General features: G+C 51.5%; 1 protein-coding gene across 2 annotated transcripts in view; it reads right to left on the reverse strand.

Moving 5' to 3' along the window:
- Nucleotides 1-203: 203 nt before the first annotated feature.
- The window catches only part of Mindy4 (MINDY lysine 48 deubiquitinase 4), an 80,636-nt gene continuing 66,917 nt past the window's right edge, over nt 204-13,922 (reverse strand). Inside the window, exons 14-18 of one of the 2 annotated variants that reach the window (XM_090332690.1) lie at nt 12,858-12,921; nt 9,874-10,035; nt 6,191-6,371; nt 5,580-5,652; nt 204-584 (exon numbers count right to left, since the gene is read on the reverse strand). In XM_090332690.1, the coding sequence (XP_090188816.1) occupies nt 536-584; nt 5,580-5,652; nt 6,191-6,371; nt 9,874-10,035; nt 12,858-12,921 (529 nt within the window). In that variant the 3' untranslated portion in view covers nt 204-535. Of the gene's footprint in view, nt 585-5,579; nt 5,653-6,190; nt 6,372-9,069; nt 9,266-9,873; nt 10,036-12,857; nt 12,922-13,922 lie in introns of those variants that run through there. The other variant, XR_016535496.1, reaches the window with a different exon arrangement.

Genomic DNA, 13,922 nt, shown 5'->3' on the forward strand with positions numbered 1-13,922 from the left:
GCACCCACTTGGCCAGGTCCCTCATCCAACCAGGCCTCTGGGGATCCAACTCTCCCTATGAGCTGCTTCCAGTCCCTGTAACATTATGTCTTAGATCAGTGCTGGCTACATGGGAGGCAGCCATTGCAGTCTTGGCCCTGTGCTTCCACCACCTCCTACCTGCCTAGACCTTGCCAAGGGTGGAAAAAGGAGTCCTCAGCAGATTTGACTCTTGTTTTATAGAATATGTGGCCATCCATATCTAAGCCTTCAAAGGACAACCTGGCCAGGGCAAGGAGGAGTGCAGATGAAGATGCCAGTCCTGGAGGCCTCCTCCTGTCTTTGGCAGTGGCTGCTCAGCAGAAGGGAACCTCCATGGTGCGCTGGGCCCCCAGGCCTGGGAAGGCCCTTTAAAGAGAGGGTAGGGGGACCCTGGACACATCCGTGGAAATGCTGGCCTCAGGGCTGATGGCTTTCAAAGACTTGTCTGAGGCTTGAGGTGTAAGGGTTGTTGGTGATGAACAATGCAGCTGTAGAACTGAGGTGCATCCAAGAGTCACAGGATGGGGTCTGAGCCATTCCAGTTCACAGAAGCCCCCTTCCACCTGAGGGCGGGGGAAGAGGAAGAGTTAAGAGTTACAGGGGCCTGGAGGGACCCTTACTTACCAGAAGGTTCTATGCCAAGGCCTGTCGTGCTCCTCTGCACTCACAGCCACTCTAAATATCTTATGACACGCAAACACATCAGGCCCCGAGAAGCAACGGAGAAGATAGATGGATGGTGGTTTTTTCATCTGCACCTCAGGCAACTTTGTGCTGCACTCTGGGCTCTACTGACAGAGTGTCCTTCAGACCTATGGACCAACTGCATCCCAGAGGTGCCTCCTGAGGGTTCTTGTGAGACACCTGGGCAGACTAGGTAAGAAGACATCCTGAGGTCTTCACAGTGCAGGAGAAGCCCAGAATGATGGGGAGAGAGGCAGGAGAGGCTGAGAGCAGGTAGGTCCTGTAAGGATTCTGGGCTTTCCTCTCAGGCTGCCAGCAGCCAGTCAGGGGCTGTGTGTACCATACAGAATTTGCTTTCTGATGCCTTAGGAGGCACTGGGTAGAATTAAATAGCAGTTCAAGATGAGCTATGATAGAATTCAGTTCTAATATAAAAATTATTGTAGGTAACCTAATATTTGACTTACTTTCTATTTATCTTTGGCAGTTCTAAAGTTTTAAACACAAGGCTTAGGGCTTGCTAGATAGATGCTCAACTACTTGAGCCATACCTCCAACCCTTTATTCCACTTAGAGAGAGCTTTCTCTTGGTTCCAGTCAGTAAGTACAAAGCTGGGAAGGTACCGTGGAGTCGTTTGTAACAACAGTTGAAAACTTAAGCAACTCACCAATCAAAAGGGCTGAGACACAACAGATGTTGCTCTGAATGTCTGAGTCAATTACAAGATGAATAAGAGTTCTGCATATGCAACCAATAAAAATTAGGAATGTCAGAAGGAGGAAAGGGATGTGATAGAAAGGCAGCCTCACTCCTGTCACCAGCCCAGGATCATCATCATCCTGCCTGACTCAGGAGGCGACTGTCAGAGTGCATGCTGTCAATGGGGCATTCTTGGCATCTGGAACTTGTCCAGTACACTACAGGATGCTCAGGACTTTTTCCCTGCTGTGACAACTAAGGATGTCCTATGACTGCCAAATAATCTGGCAGGTATGTGACCTCCCTACTGCCAAATAACCCAGCAAGTACATGCCCCCCCTACTACCAAATTAATCCAGCAGGTACACATGACACTCCCCTCCTCCCTCACCCTGTTAGACACTAGCATGGAGCAAAATGCTCAAAATGCATTCCATCATGGAAAGGCCATACCATGGTTGCACACAGGGCCTTTCCCTGCCCAGGGAGGTTATCAAAATGGACAGTGGTTCCCTGCCTCCACAGACTCAGAACACCAACGAGTCTAGCACAGTTCATGAAGTGCAAGATCTAAGATACAGCATGGAAGCTCGGAGAAGGAGGACCTGGTAGGGAGGCACTCACGGCCTCTTCTTGCACACTTTGAATTTCCAGACGGAAAGGCACATGTAAGGCTTGTCCCTATATTCCTGACACCTGGAATCCAGGAGGTTCTCCAACCTTCCATTTGCCCACTCTCAAATACCCACTGAAGTGACCTCTGGCTGATAAGACTACCTGGGACCCTCATCACCCAGACCAGAGATTCCACAGCAGAAGAATGCTCTTCCCTAGCCCATCAGGGAAACCTGGCTCTCCTTGCCTTTGACACAGTGATCACAGAGCAGAGCCTTACCTAGGTGCTGCCAGCTGATTCTCCACTCCCCACAGCTCAGGGAAGAGGTCATGATAGGTGGGGACACTGAGGTCAGGAGAGACCCCATAAGGGACAGGCAGGTGTGTATGGGAAGAAGTATATCAAAAGAGCATGCATGGTGTAGCCAGTGAGACAGTGGACGTCCCAAATGGCTCCCTCCATGGGCGAGGGCACTGTGAGAACAGAGCCCAGGCTAGGGCTGGGTGAGCACTGTGATGCAGAGCCCAGTCAAGGCGTTTAACAGGAAGGAGGAGGAAATGGTGCTTTGCCCCAGGCCCTTGAAGGCACTGATCCAGCTGGAATTACATTTTCAATCTCTCAGATGAGAGATTGAACAGCAACCTCTGGGCCCTAGCCTCAGGCCTGGTCATGAGTTCTTTCCTCTTCTCTCTGGACTGGTGACAGCTACTTCATTTTCTCTCACTACAGTGAGTCTGGAAGCATGCAGAGCTCATGTGAGCCTTGTTTGGAAATTACGCTAACAGTTTTTGCTGATATGGTTGAAAACAGCAGGGGAGGAACGTGGTGTAGGCCCCATTCTCCTGATGAGGGTGAGTGGCAGGGGAGGAGTGGAGTGCAGACTCTGCTCTCCTGACACGGGGGTGGGGAGGTGGGGAGGGTAGATAGCAGAGGAAGAACAGGGCACAAATCTCACTTTCCTGAACCAGCACAGAAAACTGTATGGGGCTGTGTCACAGTGGACAGCAGTGACAGTGGGGACACTGGTTCCAATTAGGGTTGTCTTGTCAGAGGCAAAATCCAAGGTAGGCTTGTGCAATGTCTCCATAGCAACAAAGCCAGATGGCAGAAAATCACACTGCCCTCTCAGTGACCTCCAGGATGACCCATGAGGACCTAAGCTGCTCGTAACTGGGGTGTGGATGGGCACATTTGGACCTCACTTCTGGAGTCCCTGTCTCCTTATCTGTGAAAGGCAGGGCCAGATTGGTATGGATCCACACGGATTTCAGGATGGCAGGGGTGTGGTTTGCCCACTGCCAGCTTCCTGGAGCATGGACCTGAGTGTGAGGGTGGGAGGTACATCCTCTCTGAAGTGGCACAGGGTTCATTCTGAACTAGACTCCCTCTCAGCTGAGAGCTCTGAGAGCAAGAACTAATTCCTGGGTCCCACACCATGTGAAGGGTCAGGAGCAGTTCCAGTGAGTCCTCACCATGACCTCGAGGCCACTTTCCCAAGTCTCTCCTTTGAGCCATTTTAGAGTCTGGGATGAAAGCAAAGCACACAGCCTTTGTAATCCTACCCTTGGAACGGGGTTCTGGGGCCTGGCCTGCTGTTTCCCATTACGATGGTATGTTATCTGATGGGTCAGTACCCAATGATTCTGTCCTCATTCAGCTGCGCAGCATCTCTGAGTATGGTGATGCAAAGTTGCATAGCATTAGGAGCAGTGGAGCATGACAGGGACATACAAAAGGCAGAAGAAAACTAGCACTGAAAACAAGGCCCCTGGTCTGGTATCCTTGATCCTGAGGCTGTACAAGCAGAGTTACTCTCCCCCTGGGGAGCACTGTGAAGAATAGGCTGGGTGAGACCTTATCCTAGCCCAGGTAGTAAGCAGAGGTGAGGGACTCTGCCCCAGGCCCTGGGCTTTCTCTCTGACGTAAGCAACCTCTAGCTCTCCTGAGTGCCTCAAAGCTGCTGCGAAGGTACCCAGGTACCCTTTCCAAGTTAGGTCTGAGTTCCGCTCAGATGCCCATTCTCAGATGCCATTTCTGAGTTAGGCTTGAGCTCTGCGCCATGCCACTGCTAAGGAGGGCTCCCTTGTGACCAACCAGTACCCTGAGTCATTCTTCAACAATTGCCAATTAGGGATGAGCCCAGGAAGTCCAGTGTGGGCCACTCACCTCTGTCATTTACCTACCCAGAAAGAGTAAGAGACTGGGGGTCTGCCCCGTGGGAGGGCGCACAAATAGAGTGAGATGGAGGCTCTAGTTAGGGTCTAGGAGTCCAGAAGTAGCAAAGAATGTACCAAGCCCTTCCCTGGCAGGACTGATGTTCTGTGGCCCATTGCACTGGCTCATACAAGGTGCCAAGGTCAGCACCACCTCATTTCCCCTAAGTGGTGGCCCTTCATTCATCACCCAGAATGAGTGGACTACTGTACATCGAAGGACAGGAACCTGCCTGTGCCCTCAAACCTCAGCATATTGCCAGTAGGAATGCTGCATCCACTGGATCCCAGCACACAGCCAGCAAGAATGCCACTCGATCCCAGCACACAGCCAGCAAGAATGCTATGTCTGCCCAGTCCTATGTCACTGGCAGAAATGCTGCATGTGCCTGGCCCTGGACTTTCCTTTTCCCCTTCCAGCTGTTTCCATGGTCACACGGTGTCCCCACTCTTCCTTGGCCCCACCCAAGGACTTTGGGTAGGCAATGACCCTGGATGCTGGGTAAGCCACCTGGATCTCAGTCAACCAGAAGCCCAGAAACTGTGGGGGCACAGGCCATGAAGTGCACAAGTGGCTAAGATGATAATGACGAGAGTAGTGTTAAGAGAGGTAAGATTCAGCACCTTCTCAAGAACCATGCAGTGCTGCTATCACCCCACTTCGCAGACGACTGAGTAGGTGGCAAGGTAACACCAACAGCAGGCAGCAGAACAAGGCTGAGATCCAGGCACCCTGCTCCAGACTCCTAACTTTTACTGCTCCCTGCAGGATTCCTCCTCCAGGTACTACCTGACCACACATGGAGACCTCCCTGTCATGCCCCAGCCAGTGGCAACCCAGCCTTCCAGAGCATGGCTCTAGGCCTGGAGCCTATCCAGAACTCAGGGAAGTGAGCCCACTTCCCCAGGTGTGTGATGCTCCCTCCAGCCTGGCATCCCCTAACTCCCAACTACTGAGCCTCCTCCAAGTCTAGGGTGGCAGGAACAGGAAGCTTCTACTACAAGCAGTCACCTCCCACCATGCCCTAGCTGCCCAGCCCACCCTACCTTCCAGTCCTGTTCCAGTCTACAGACTCCCCCAAGTCCCAGCAAGTCATAGCTGCCCCATGAGGCCTAACAGAGCTCTGTGCAATTGGAGTGCTCCCACGGGGAGGCCCAGCAGCCACCCAGCTATGCAGTTATGCTTAGAAGCAGCAGGGCTGCAATAATGAGGAATCTACTATGCACAGGCTCTAACCGCAGGACTCTTACCAGAACACCTCTGGATCAGGACCACCCCCCAAAAGCACACACCCCCTCTGAGGGCACAGTAGGAGAACCTGAGAGAGAGACAGGCCTGACTCACTTAGTTCTGATACAGAGCTCCAGGGGAGGGATGAGGTCTTTGTGGCTGTCCTCAGGGGTGGCCCGAGTGGTATCTGGGGAGGAAGAGAGGCACATGCATCATCCTAGGATTCCACACCCACTGGGGGTCCTGGCTTGATCTTTCTAGTATCTGTGCCTGCACGTCCATCTTGAACAGAACCGCTTCGTTCCTGGCCATAGATCTGCATCTGCATGACTCACCAGCTTCCATCATCCTGTCCCTGGACAACTCGCCTCCAGCTTCTACCACCTTGTGCCCTAATCCAGGCATCACTATGTCCTTTCCAAACTATCTGATCCATCACTCCTCTAACTCCATTCTCTTCCTGAAATACAGGAAGACTTTACCACTCTTCTGCCTTAAAATCCTCCATGGCTCATGACCGCCCGAAGAATAAACCCAAACCTCTCAGTACGTAATTCAGAGTGCTTCGCACGTGGTTCTGACGTCATCTTCCTTCCTTAACGCCATCATGTGCTCAAGGCCTTCCTCACAGCCCCACAGACACCTACTCTGTGCACCACACTACTCTTTTGACACCTGGAGTGTGGAGGCCTTCTGTGAGGTATCTTCTGCTCAGGATATCTTACCTACAGTTAGTCGAATCTGCTCCTGCTGGTTGGCAAGGCCATCATAATAGTACAGGTCAAAAAGCCGCTCAGCCCTCCAGTCAGACAGGAGATCTAACTGCAGGCTGAAAAGGACACTGAAGTGGCTTTCGCTGCACACCACCCAGATGGGGAACCTTGGGGTTTTCAGGAAGCAGCCAACCTGGAAGAAGGAGAGTTCGGATGAGTCAAGCTGCCCAGGGGCAAGGGCTGAGGTGTCTACTATCTAACCTAACAGCAAGATCTGACCTCCAAGGCTGTGTGGTACTTCTAGTACATAGGCCCACTTTCCAGCACTGGCCTGCCCTGTCGCAGTGGCTCAGAGCCTTCCTTGCGCAGAATTGAACCCAAGCATTGCCAGCCTAGGGCTCCTGGGGGGTGGCAACCTGCACCCTGTAGTTCCTGAACTGTTTCTCACTCCAGCCCTACTCATGACCCTCTTCTGAATGGGGGCCCAAGCCTCTTAACCTGCTCTTGCCCAGCTCATCAGGCCGTGGGATGTCTACCTCTTAAGCTATCTTCCCCTTGGGGAGTTACATCTCCTGTCACCCAGACTAAGTAGAATCACTTTCTCTTTCCTGCATTCAAGGGCTCATCACTCAGCAACTGCTCCTCAAGCCCACACTAAAGCTCCACCAAGGTAGAGCTGGCAAATTAAGGTTGTGGGGAATTAAGTGGAGTAGGAACTAGAACCATGTCTTTAGGATAAGAGGAGGGGGGTTCGTGGAGCTGTCAAGAAAGCCCTGGGTGAGCAGTCCATGGTGATACAGGAAGAACTGGCTGAGAAACTGAGAGCACATAGGCCCTTCTCAGTTAAGAGTGCACAGGAGAGGTTAGGCAGTGCCAGGGAAAAAGCAGGATTTCCTCCTGATGAGGAGTCTGCAACCAGGGAGGCTCAGGCAGGAGGAGATTAGTAGAAAACAGATGTCCAGGGGCTCAGGCAGGAGGTTAGGGGAGGACCCTCAGGTGTATGTCAGCAGAGGACTCAGCACAAAGCCATTATCTGCCTGCAAAGGGAAAGGTCTGGCCTTGGGCCCTTGAATGTCCTGGCTACCAGCAGGCTCTTTCCCTGTTCCCTGAGAGTCCCTGGGGCCAGTGCCTTCTCCTGGCTGGGGGCCTGGTTATTTGGCCTACGTGCATTAGGCCAGGCAGGGGCTGGCCTAATCCCCACCAGCCTCAGGGAGATGTTTGCATTCTCAGGTATTTACAGCCACCACCTGTGGATTAAGGAAAGAATGGGAATTATTTTTGCAGTGGGGAAAAGGGCATACTCCTCCAGGCCACTCACAGGAGTGATGGGGGGACTGAGCTGAAGTAGTCAGAGGGGCTATGCTCAGACTTGCCTGTGGCAGGGGTTTCCCAGAGGGTAAGAAAACAATATTGACCATGTGCTCTCTGCTGTCCTACTGTGCTTGTGCCCCTTCCACCTGCTGCAGAGCCTCCAGCCCAGCCCTGTGCAACACACAAGTGTAACTACAGGGCTGGCTCCTGTAGGGCTTTAGCTGACTGGAAGACATGCCGGACATGCCAACGCTCCAATGCCAATGTGGCTTCCAGTCCATACTCAAAGGGACTTTTCTGGAGGAGCACCACCTGCCACAGGAGCCTGCAGGAAAAGCCACTCATGAGCAGCCTGAGATGGCCCACTCCGGGCTGGTGCCAGTGCCACAGGGAGCCTGCAGAAGGAGCCACTGTCACAACCAGCCTAAGGTGCCCACACCAGCCTGGTGCCTATACCCAGCAGCCCAAGTATCCGATGGAGGCATACAGGGTACCTGCTACATACAAATAACAAAGATGGCCCCTGCCCTGGCCAGGTCTGTCCTTCTACAAAGCAGCTCAGATCTGGGGCAGTTCTAGGATGCAAGGAGCAAAGTGGAAGGCAGGTGGGGTTGTACACAGCCAGGCTGGTCTAGAACTTCCTGTTTCCCCTTGAGCACACACTGAGTGTGGATCATCTGAGACATTCATCTGCAGCCTTAGTAGCCTTCTATCCCACATCCTCAGAGGGTCCAGAACTCCATCTACCAACAAGCGGCGGCAGTGAGAGCTGACAGGCAGTGGCAGGAGGCAGACTGAGCCTCCATGGCAAGATGAGGCTGCAGCAGGTCCTTCCCTGGTGAGTGGCCTGTAAAGCCAGGGAGTTAATCCTCTGGTGCCTGTGAGCAAAACACTGCAGGTCTGAATTTCAAATCCTTTTACTCCAACTGATTTCACACTGGTTGCCCTCTACTAAGCAAAGAAAAGCAGTTCATTATTTGACCAACGCCCTGGATACAGGAATGACGAGCCTGGGGAATCCACAAGCCCTACCCATAGAATTTTGGGTTAAAGATTTCAGAGCCACCCAGGATCTTACACTCTTGGCACCTGGCTCTCCTCAGCCATGTAGCCACAGTCCTAGGTTCCTCCTGACACTATCACCAGAACCCAGAAGACACCAGTCTCCTTGAATTCCAAGTCTTTGGAACTCTACACTGAGAGTAGTGCCATTCAGACTAGACCGCAGGTGGTCTGTTCACAGGGGACTGCATGCACAGCCATAGCATCACACAGGAAGGCCCCTCCAGCCCTGAAGAGCCATTCACCAAGCACTCTTGGGGGTCCTCAATTGGGGTGGGGATCTCTGTGCCCTGACTATGGAAACATGATGAAAGACGGAAAGAAGGCCTCTTCCAGGCCTCTATGAGACCCAGCAGTGATAGCCATCCCCAGAACAATGTTTCTTATAGAAGCTTCCACGGTACAAGGCTCCATGAAGACCCATACTAGCTGGGCCAGGATCCATGTACTCCAGCCAGCCCACCTCAGCCCTGCTATGCTCCCTAAATACATGATCATCTATGTTTGGGCAGCTTTACCTGAAGTCCCAGCCTTTCTTGAGACCCTGGCTGCAGTAACCTAAGAGGCAAGGCACCACAACCCAGTCAATGGATCAAGTGAGGTTCTGTGGGCTCAACTACGTAAGTATTCAGTGCCTCAGAATGGAAAAGGTCTTTGTATGTGTTAAGACGAGGTCATCCGGCAGGAGGCCGCATCCTTAATCCAAAGGTGGTTCTTGCAAGAAAAGGAGACACATAGTGAGGGTTCAGCCATGTGACAGAGGAGATGGGGGCTGGGAATGTAAACATCTATAAGCTAAGAAACATCAAGCATGCTGAGAAATAGCACCAACAGGTTCTCCTTGTTGGCTTCTAAGGAGGCAAGGCACTGCTAGTACTTGAACTCAGACTTTTGGTATTCAGAATTATGACACAGTATGCCTCTGTAAGTTCTCATTCTACAGTTCTGTTCAAGCTACCCTAAGAAACTAATCAAGGCCTAAGATGACGAGGTCCTCTGCCTAGGCTAGATCTTGGTCCCTAATACCCTCTCCTCCACTCACATACTCAAACCAGACAGCGTTCTCTGACCCTGGTCACATTGAGCTCCATTACCCCAAAACCTTCTCTGACCAGCCTTCACAGGAGGGAGTATCAGTTCGCTTTGGGTCTGATTAGGTGTCTGTCTACCACCACACTTCCTCTGCCCCTCTGTATTCAGGCTGGACCTGTACTCTGGCTGGCTCTGGAACTGGAGTCCAGATTCCTGCCCTGTGTCTCCCCATCTCATGGGCCCTGGGAGCTAGGCTCCTGAGGTTTGGGAGAGGGTGAGTAGATAGGTACCTGGCACACGTTGTAGTGCTCAAAGAGAGACAAGAAGCCAACGTCACTCCGTGCTGCAATGCCACGGAGCAGTGTGATGCGACCGTCCCCCGAGTCCAGCTCCACCACATCGTTGAAAACATTGGACACAGCCCTCCCCGTCAGGAGCAGATTGACAAGTTCCTGTTGATAGGGGAAAGGGAAGCCGAGTCAAGTCCCTGGAACAGCTGGGGAGGGGAGACATTGGCAACAGGGAAAAAGGGTGGAGAAGGAAAGAGACAGAAATCAGAGGCAGTGGGGACTAAACTTTCCACAGGCCCTGAGGGGAAAGCTGCCAGCTTCTCATCAAAGCAACTCCAAGCACTCAGTCATTATTCCACACGTATCCAGAGAGGATCAACTCTAGGCCCTATTCTGGGGGGTGAAGGAGCTTGTATAACTTCAAGGTGGGATACAGGCTAGAGGTCCGATTTGTGCTATGTGGTCTGTGCCCAATGCACGACATGATAAGCCTATAAAATTGTGTACACCAAGGGCACCAGGGCTCAGACAGCCAAGGCCATGTGTCCGAGTGAGAGTTACTTTGTGGAGGAATGACGTCTGTGTTGTACAGGAGGGAATTCTTAAAATATACTTTTAGATTTTTTAATAACTTTAGACTCAATGTTATAAAAATAGTTCAGAATTCCTATGTACCCTTCACCTACCCCACAAGGGTAACACCCTAACAGCCGGAAGCCCCTACCCCCCAGCACCAAGGGCTGCATTCCACGCCATACTAGGGCCTCACCTCAACAGCAGGGCATTGTGGAAGAGGCAGAGCAGAGGAAGACAGAAAGGGAGGACAGAAGATTGGGTATTAAGGCATTCCATAGCCCTGTGGCCCATGCCACACACAGATAAGACAACAATCATGAACCCTGCACTGGGAGCTAGCACCCTGCATAGCCTGCATTGTCCATACCGGGTGGACCATTAAGGCTGCAAGGGCCCTGCTGCTCCTGTGATGGTCTTGGAGGAACAGAGTCTGGCCTCTTTATGAATGCCACAGTTGAACCTCCACTCCATCTTCTAGCCAGGACCACTGTACCCCTGTCTCTGGAAGGACTCAGGCTGGCAGCTCCCTCTGTGATGCCTGCCCAGCAGAACTGGAACCACTGGTGAGGTGCAGACAGAGGTTTTCCTGGCCATCAGGAAGAGCCACAGCTGCCCTCACACAGCCCACACCCTCCAGGGCAAAGTTCGTGGAATGTTTTCCTTGAAATTGTGAAAACAACATCCGGGGTTAATAAATCCCTGTTAACAGCAGCACCCCTGCCCCAGAGACAGTAAAAGAGGCCTCTGCTGATGGCTGTAGAAGGGCCCCCCATTGGGGTAGACATTGAGGTGCCCCATTGTGTCCTCCTAAAGGAAACCAGAGAAAAAGTTGGAGGAAATATCTGCTCTGAGATACTGCACCTTGGGGACAGTGTGCTCAGCGGGAAGTCTTCATCTGGTTTGCAACAGGAAATGGGCCCTGCTCCTCCATGGGGATGTGTTCAGAACCCGCCTCCCAGTAGCAAGCCTTCTGGAAGAAGGTGACATGGGAGGAATGGACAGTAATGTTAACTACTGTAGTTTATACATGAGAAGGGGCACTATGCACATCCTGCCACCTATAGGTACAAAAACCATATATGGCAAAGCGTAGCTGGTACTTAGCACTTTGCTAGTCAATGTGTGTCCCTGGGCCAATGGCAGCACCCTCCTTAGGAGTCTTTTAGATGCCTCGATTTGAGACTGCTCTTAAATGCATCCATTAAGAATCTGTATGCAATCTGGTGAATATAATGTAACCCTTCTACTAATTACAATAAAAAAATGTATGAAAAAAAAAAAGAATCTGTATGCAGCCTTGCTCCAGTTCAAATGTCCCATCTACAAAAGAGGAATGTGAAGCCCAAGGTGAAGTGCCACAAGAACAGGGCTAACCCTGCCCCTCAGTGGACGTCCCTCCACCCTGGGAGGCCTCCACTGTCTACCACACAAAGGAGAACTCAGAGCAGCCCTCCTCTCTACCCCACAAAGGGGGGCTCCAGGCAGTCCTACCCTCTATCCCACAAGTGGGTTCCAGTAGGGAACCTAGGGCAGCACAGCTCTCTATTTCACAATGGGGGCTTGAGCAGCCCTGCTTTCCACCCCATAAATGGAGGCCTGTGGAGGAGCTGGAACCCTGAGTGTGAGCTAGATGCCTTGCGCCATCAGAAGAACAGATACTATGAGGACCTTCTCCAAGAAAGGTGGGTAGTAGCCAGCTTCACCTTGCTATGATGTCCTGCTCATCTCTGCAGGGGACCCCCGTCGATTTCCAAAGCTAGGCACAGGTGAGTTCTCAACAAGGCAAAAGAATGACTTTGGGAGCCGCTTGTACACCCAGTGCCAGCTGTTTCTGTGGCCTACATTACACTCTAGAGGCCTTAGTGAACAGAGGAAGGTGTCGATGGAACCCAGCTGGGATTTTGTTTCTGAGATTGATGCTCACTAAAATCATGAACAGGTTCCTTTCCTGGCATCATCTGAGTGACACGTAGAAAGATGGCAGACACTCTATACTCGGAGAGATGCTGCCTCTAGCAAGGCCTCATCAGGCCCCATTTGTAAAGACTCAGAGGGTGGTGGTAAAGACTGTCCTGGGTGAATGTAAGGATCTAGGCTCCTGTACCCTGCAGCTGGGGCCTACATGGTGCAGCATAGGGCCTGCATTCTGCTGCTTCTGCATCCCCTGTGCTCCAAGCACATTGGTCTCCAAGTATACTACAAGTACTCCAAATACACTACAAGTACTCCAGAAAAGAAAAGGCTAAACTGAGCTCTCTTATTCAGTCTCTAGAGCAGTGAAGCCCAGCAGAGGTGGGCATGTGCAGGCAATCAGGAGGAGCAAGCAGAGATGGGAAGAAAGGATAGGGAGAGAAAGGGGAAGAACCATCCACCTTCCCTTCGCAAGTCCCATATGCAGGCCCCCTGACCTGTGTGCAGTAACCATGTGCTCCAATCAAGTGGCTAGTGGGGACATCGAAGTCTTGACGGACACTAAAAAACATAAGAAGGAATGGTTTTAGCAATCTTTCAGACCAACACCACTTAGAAAAGCTTCTTTGAGTGATCCGGCACTCCTCCCAGGCTCCAGGCTGAGGATTCCACATTTGGTGGGAACATAAGCCATCTGTGTTCTAGGCAAAAGAACAGGCCTGCTCTACCAAAATCTATCTTCCCTGGACAAAAGCCTTCATTCTGACCACCCCAGCTGCTGGATCACCAGAGGATGGGAAGCTAAGCAAGACATAGCAGAGGATCTCAGGAGGGGATCCCTACATCCTGAATTCACATCCTAACTACTACTACTCCTTCCTCCCTCTTCTGGACTCAGTCTGCTAGCCAACGAAAGGGGAGGAATAGACATAGTGACATAGGAGAAATGAATACCACAATGACATGCCACACAGTGACATGGGAAGAATGGATACCAGTGACAGGGGAGGAATGAAGACAGTGACATGGGAGGAACAAACAGTAATGCTGCTATTGTAGTTTATACATTATCTAAATGGTTTCCCAGGATTCATGCATAAAATTTAATCCTTATGGTGAGGGAGCAATTGGACAGGGTTTAGAGGAGTGACACTGAAGAAATGGCCAAGATTAGGTAAGGGTGTCAGGGTGGAGTCCCATCATTAAATCCTAGTAGCATAATGAAAGAGAAAGGGAGGGGTGGAAGGGAAGCATAGTGGGAGAAGGAAGGTGGGGGGAACACACACTCCTGTACAATGCCCTGTGGCCATCAGAACCCTGCCAGGAAGAAAGCCCTCACCAGGTTTGGCCCTTGACCTTGGACCTTCAGAACCAAAATAAACCTCTTTTCATTAAAGCTTACCTACTCCATGGGGTGGTATTACTGGTAACAGAAAACAGACTCACATACCTTCCCTGAGGTCTAGAGCAACAGTTGCTGCATCCATGGCATGGCTTTTTTAAAATTACAATGTATAGAGGGGTTACAGTTATATTCGCCAGATAGTAGGTGCATTACTTCT

Source organism: Megascapheus bottae, chromosome 5, assembly GCF_031878675.1.
Source record: "Megascapheus bottae isolate mThoBot1 chromosome 5, mThoBot2.hap1, whole genome shotgun sequence".
Classification (NCBI taxonomy): Eukaryota; Metazoa; Chordata; class Mammalia; order Rodentia; family Geomyidae; genus Megascapheus; species Megascapheus bottae.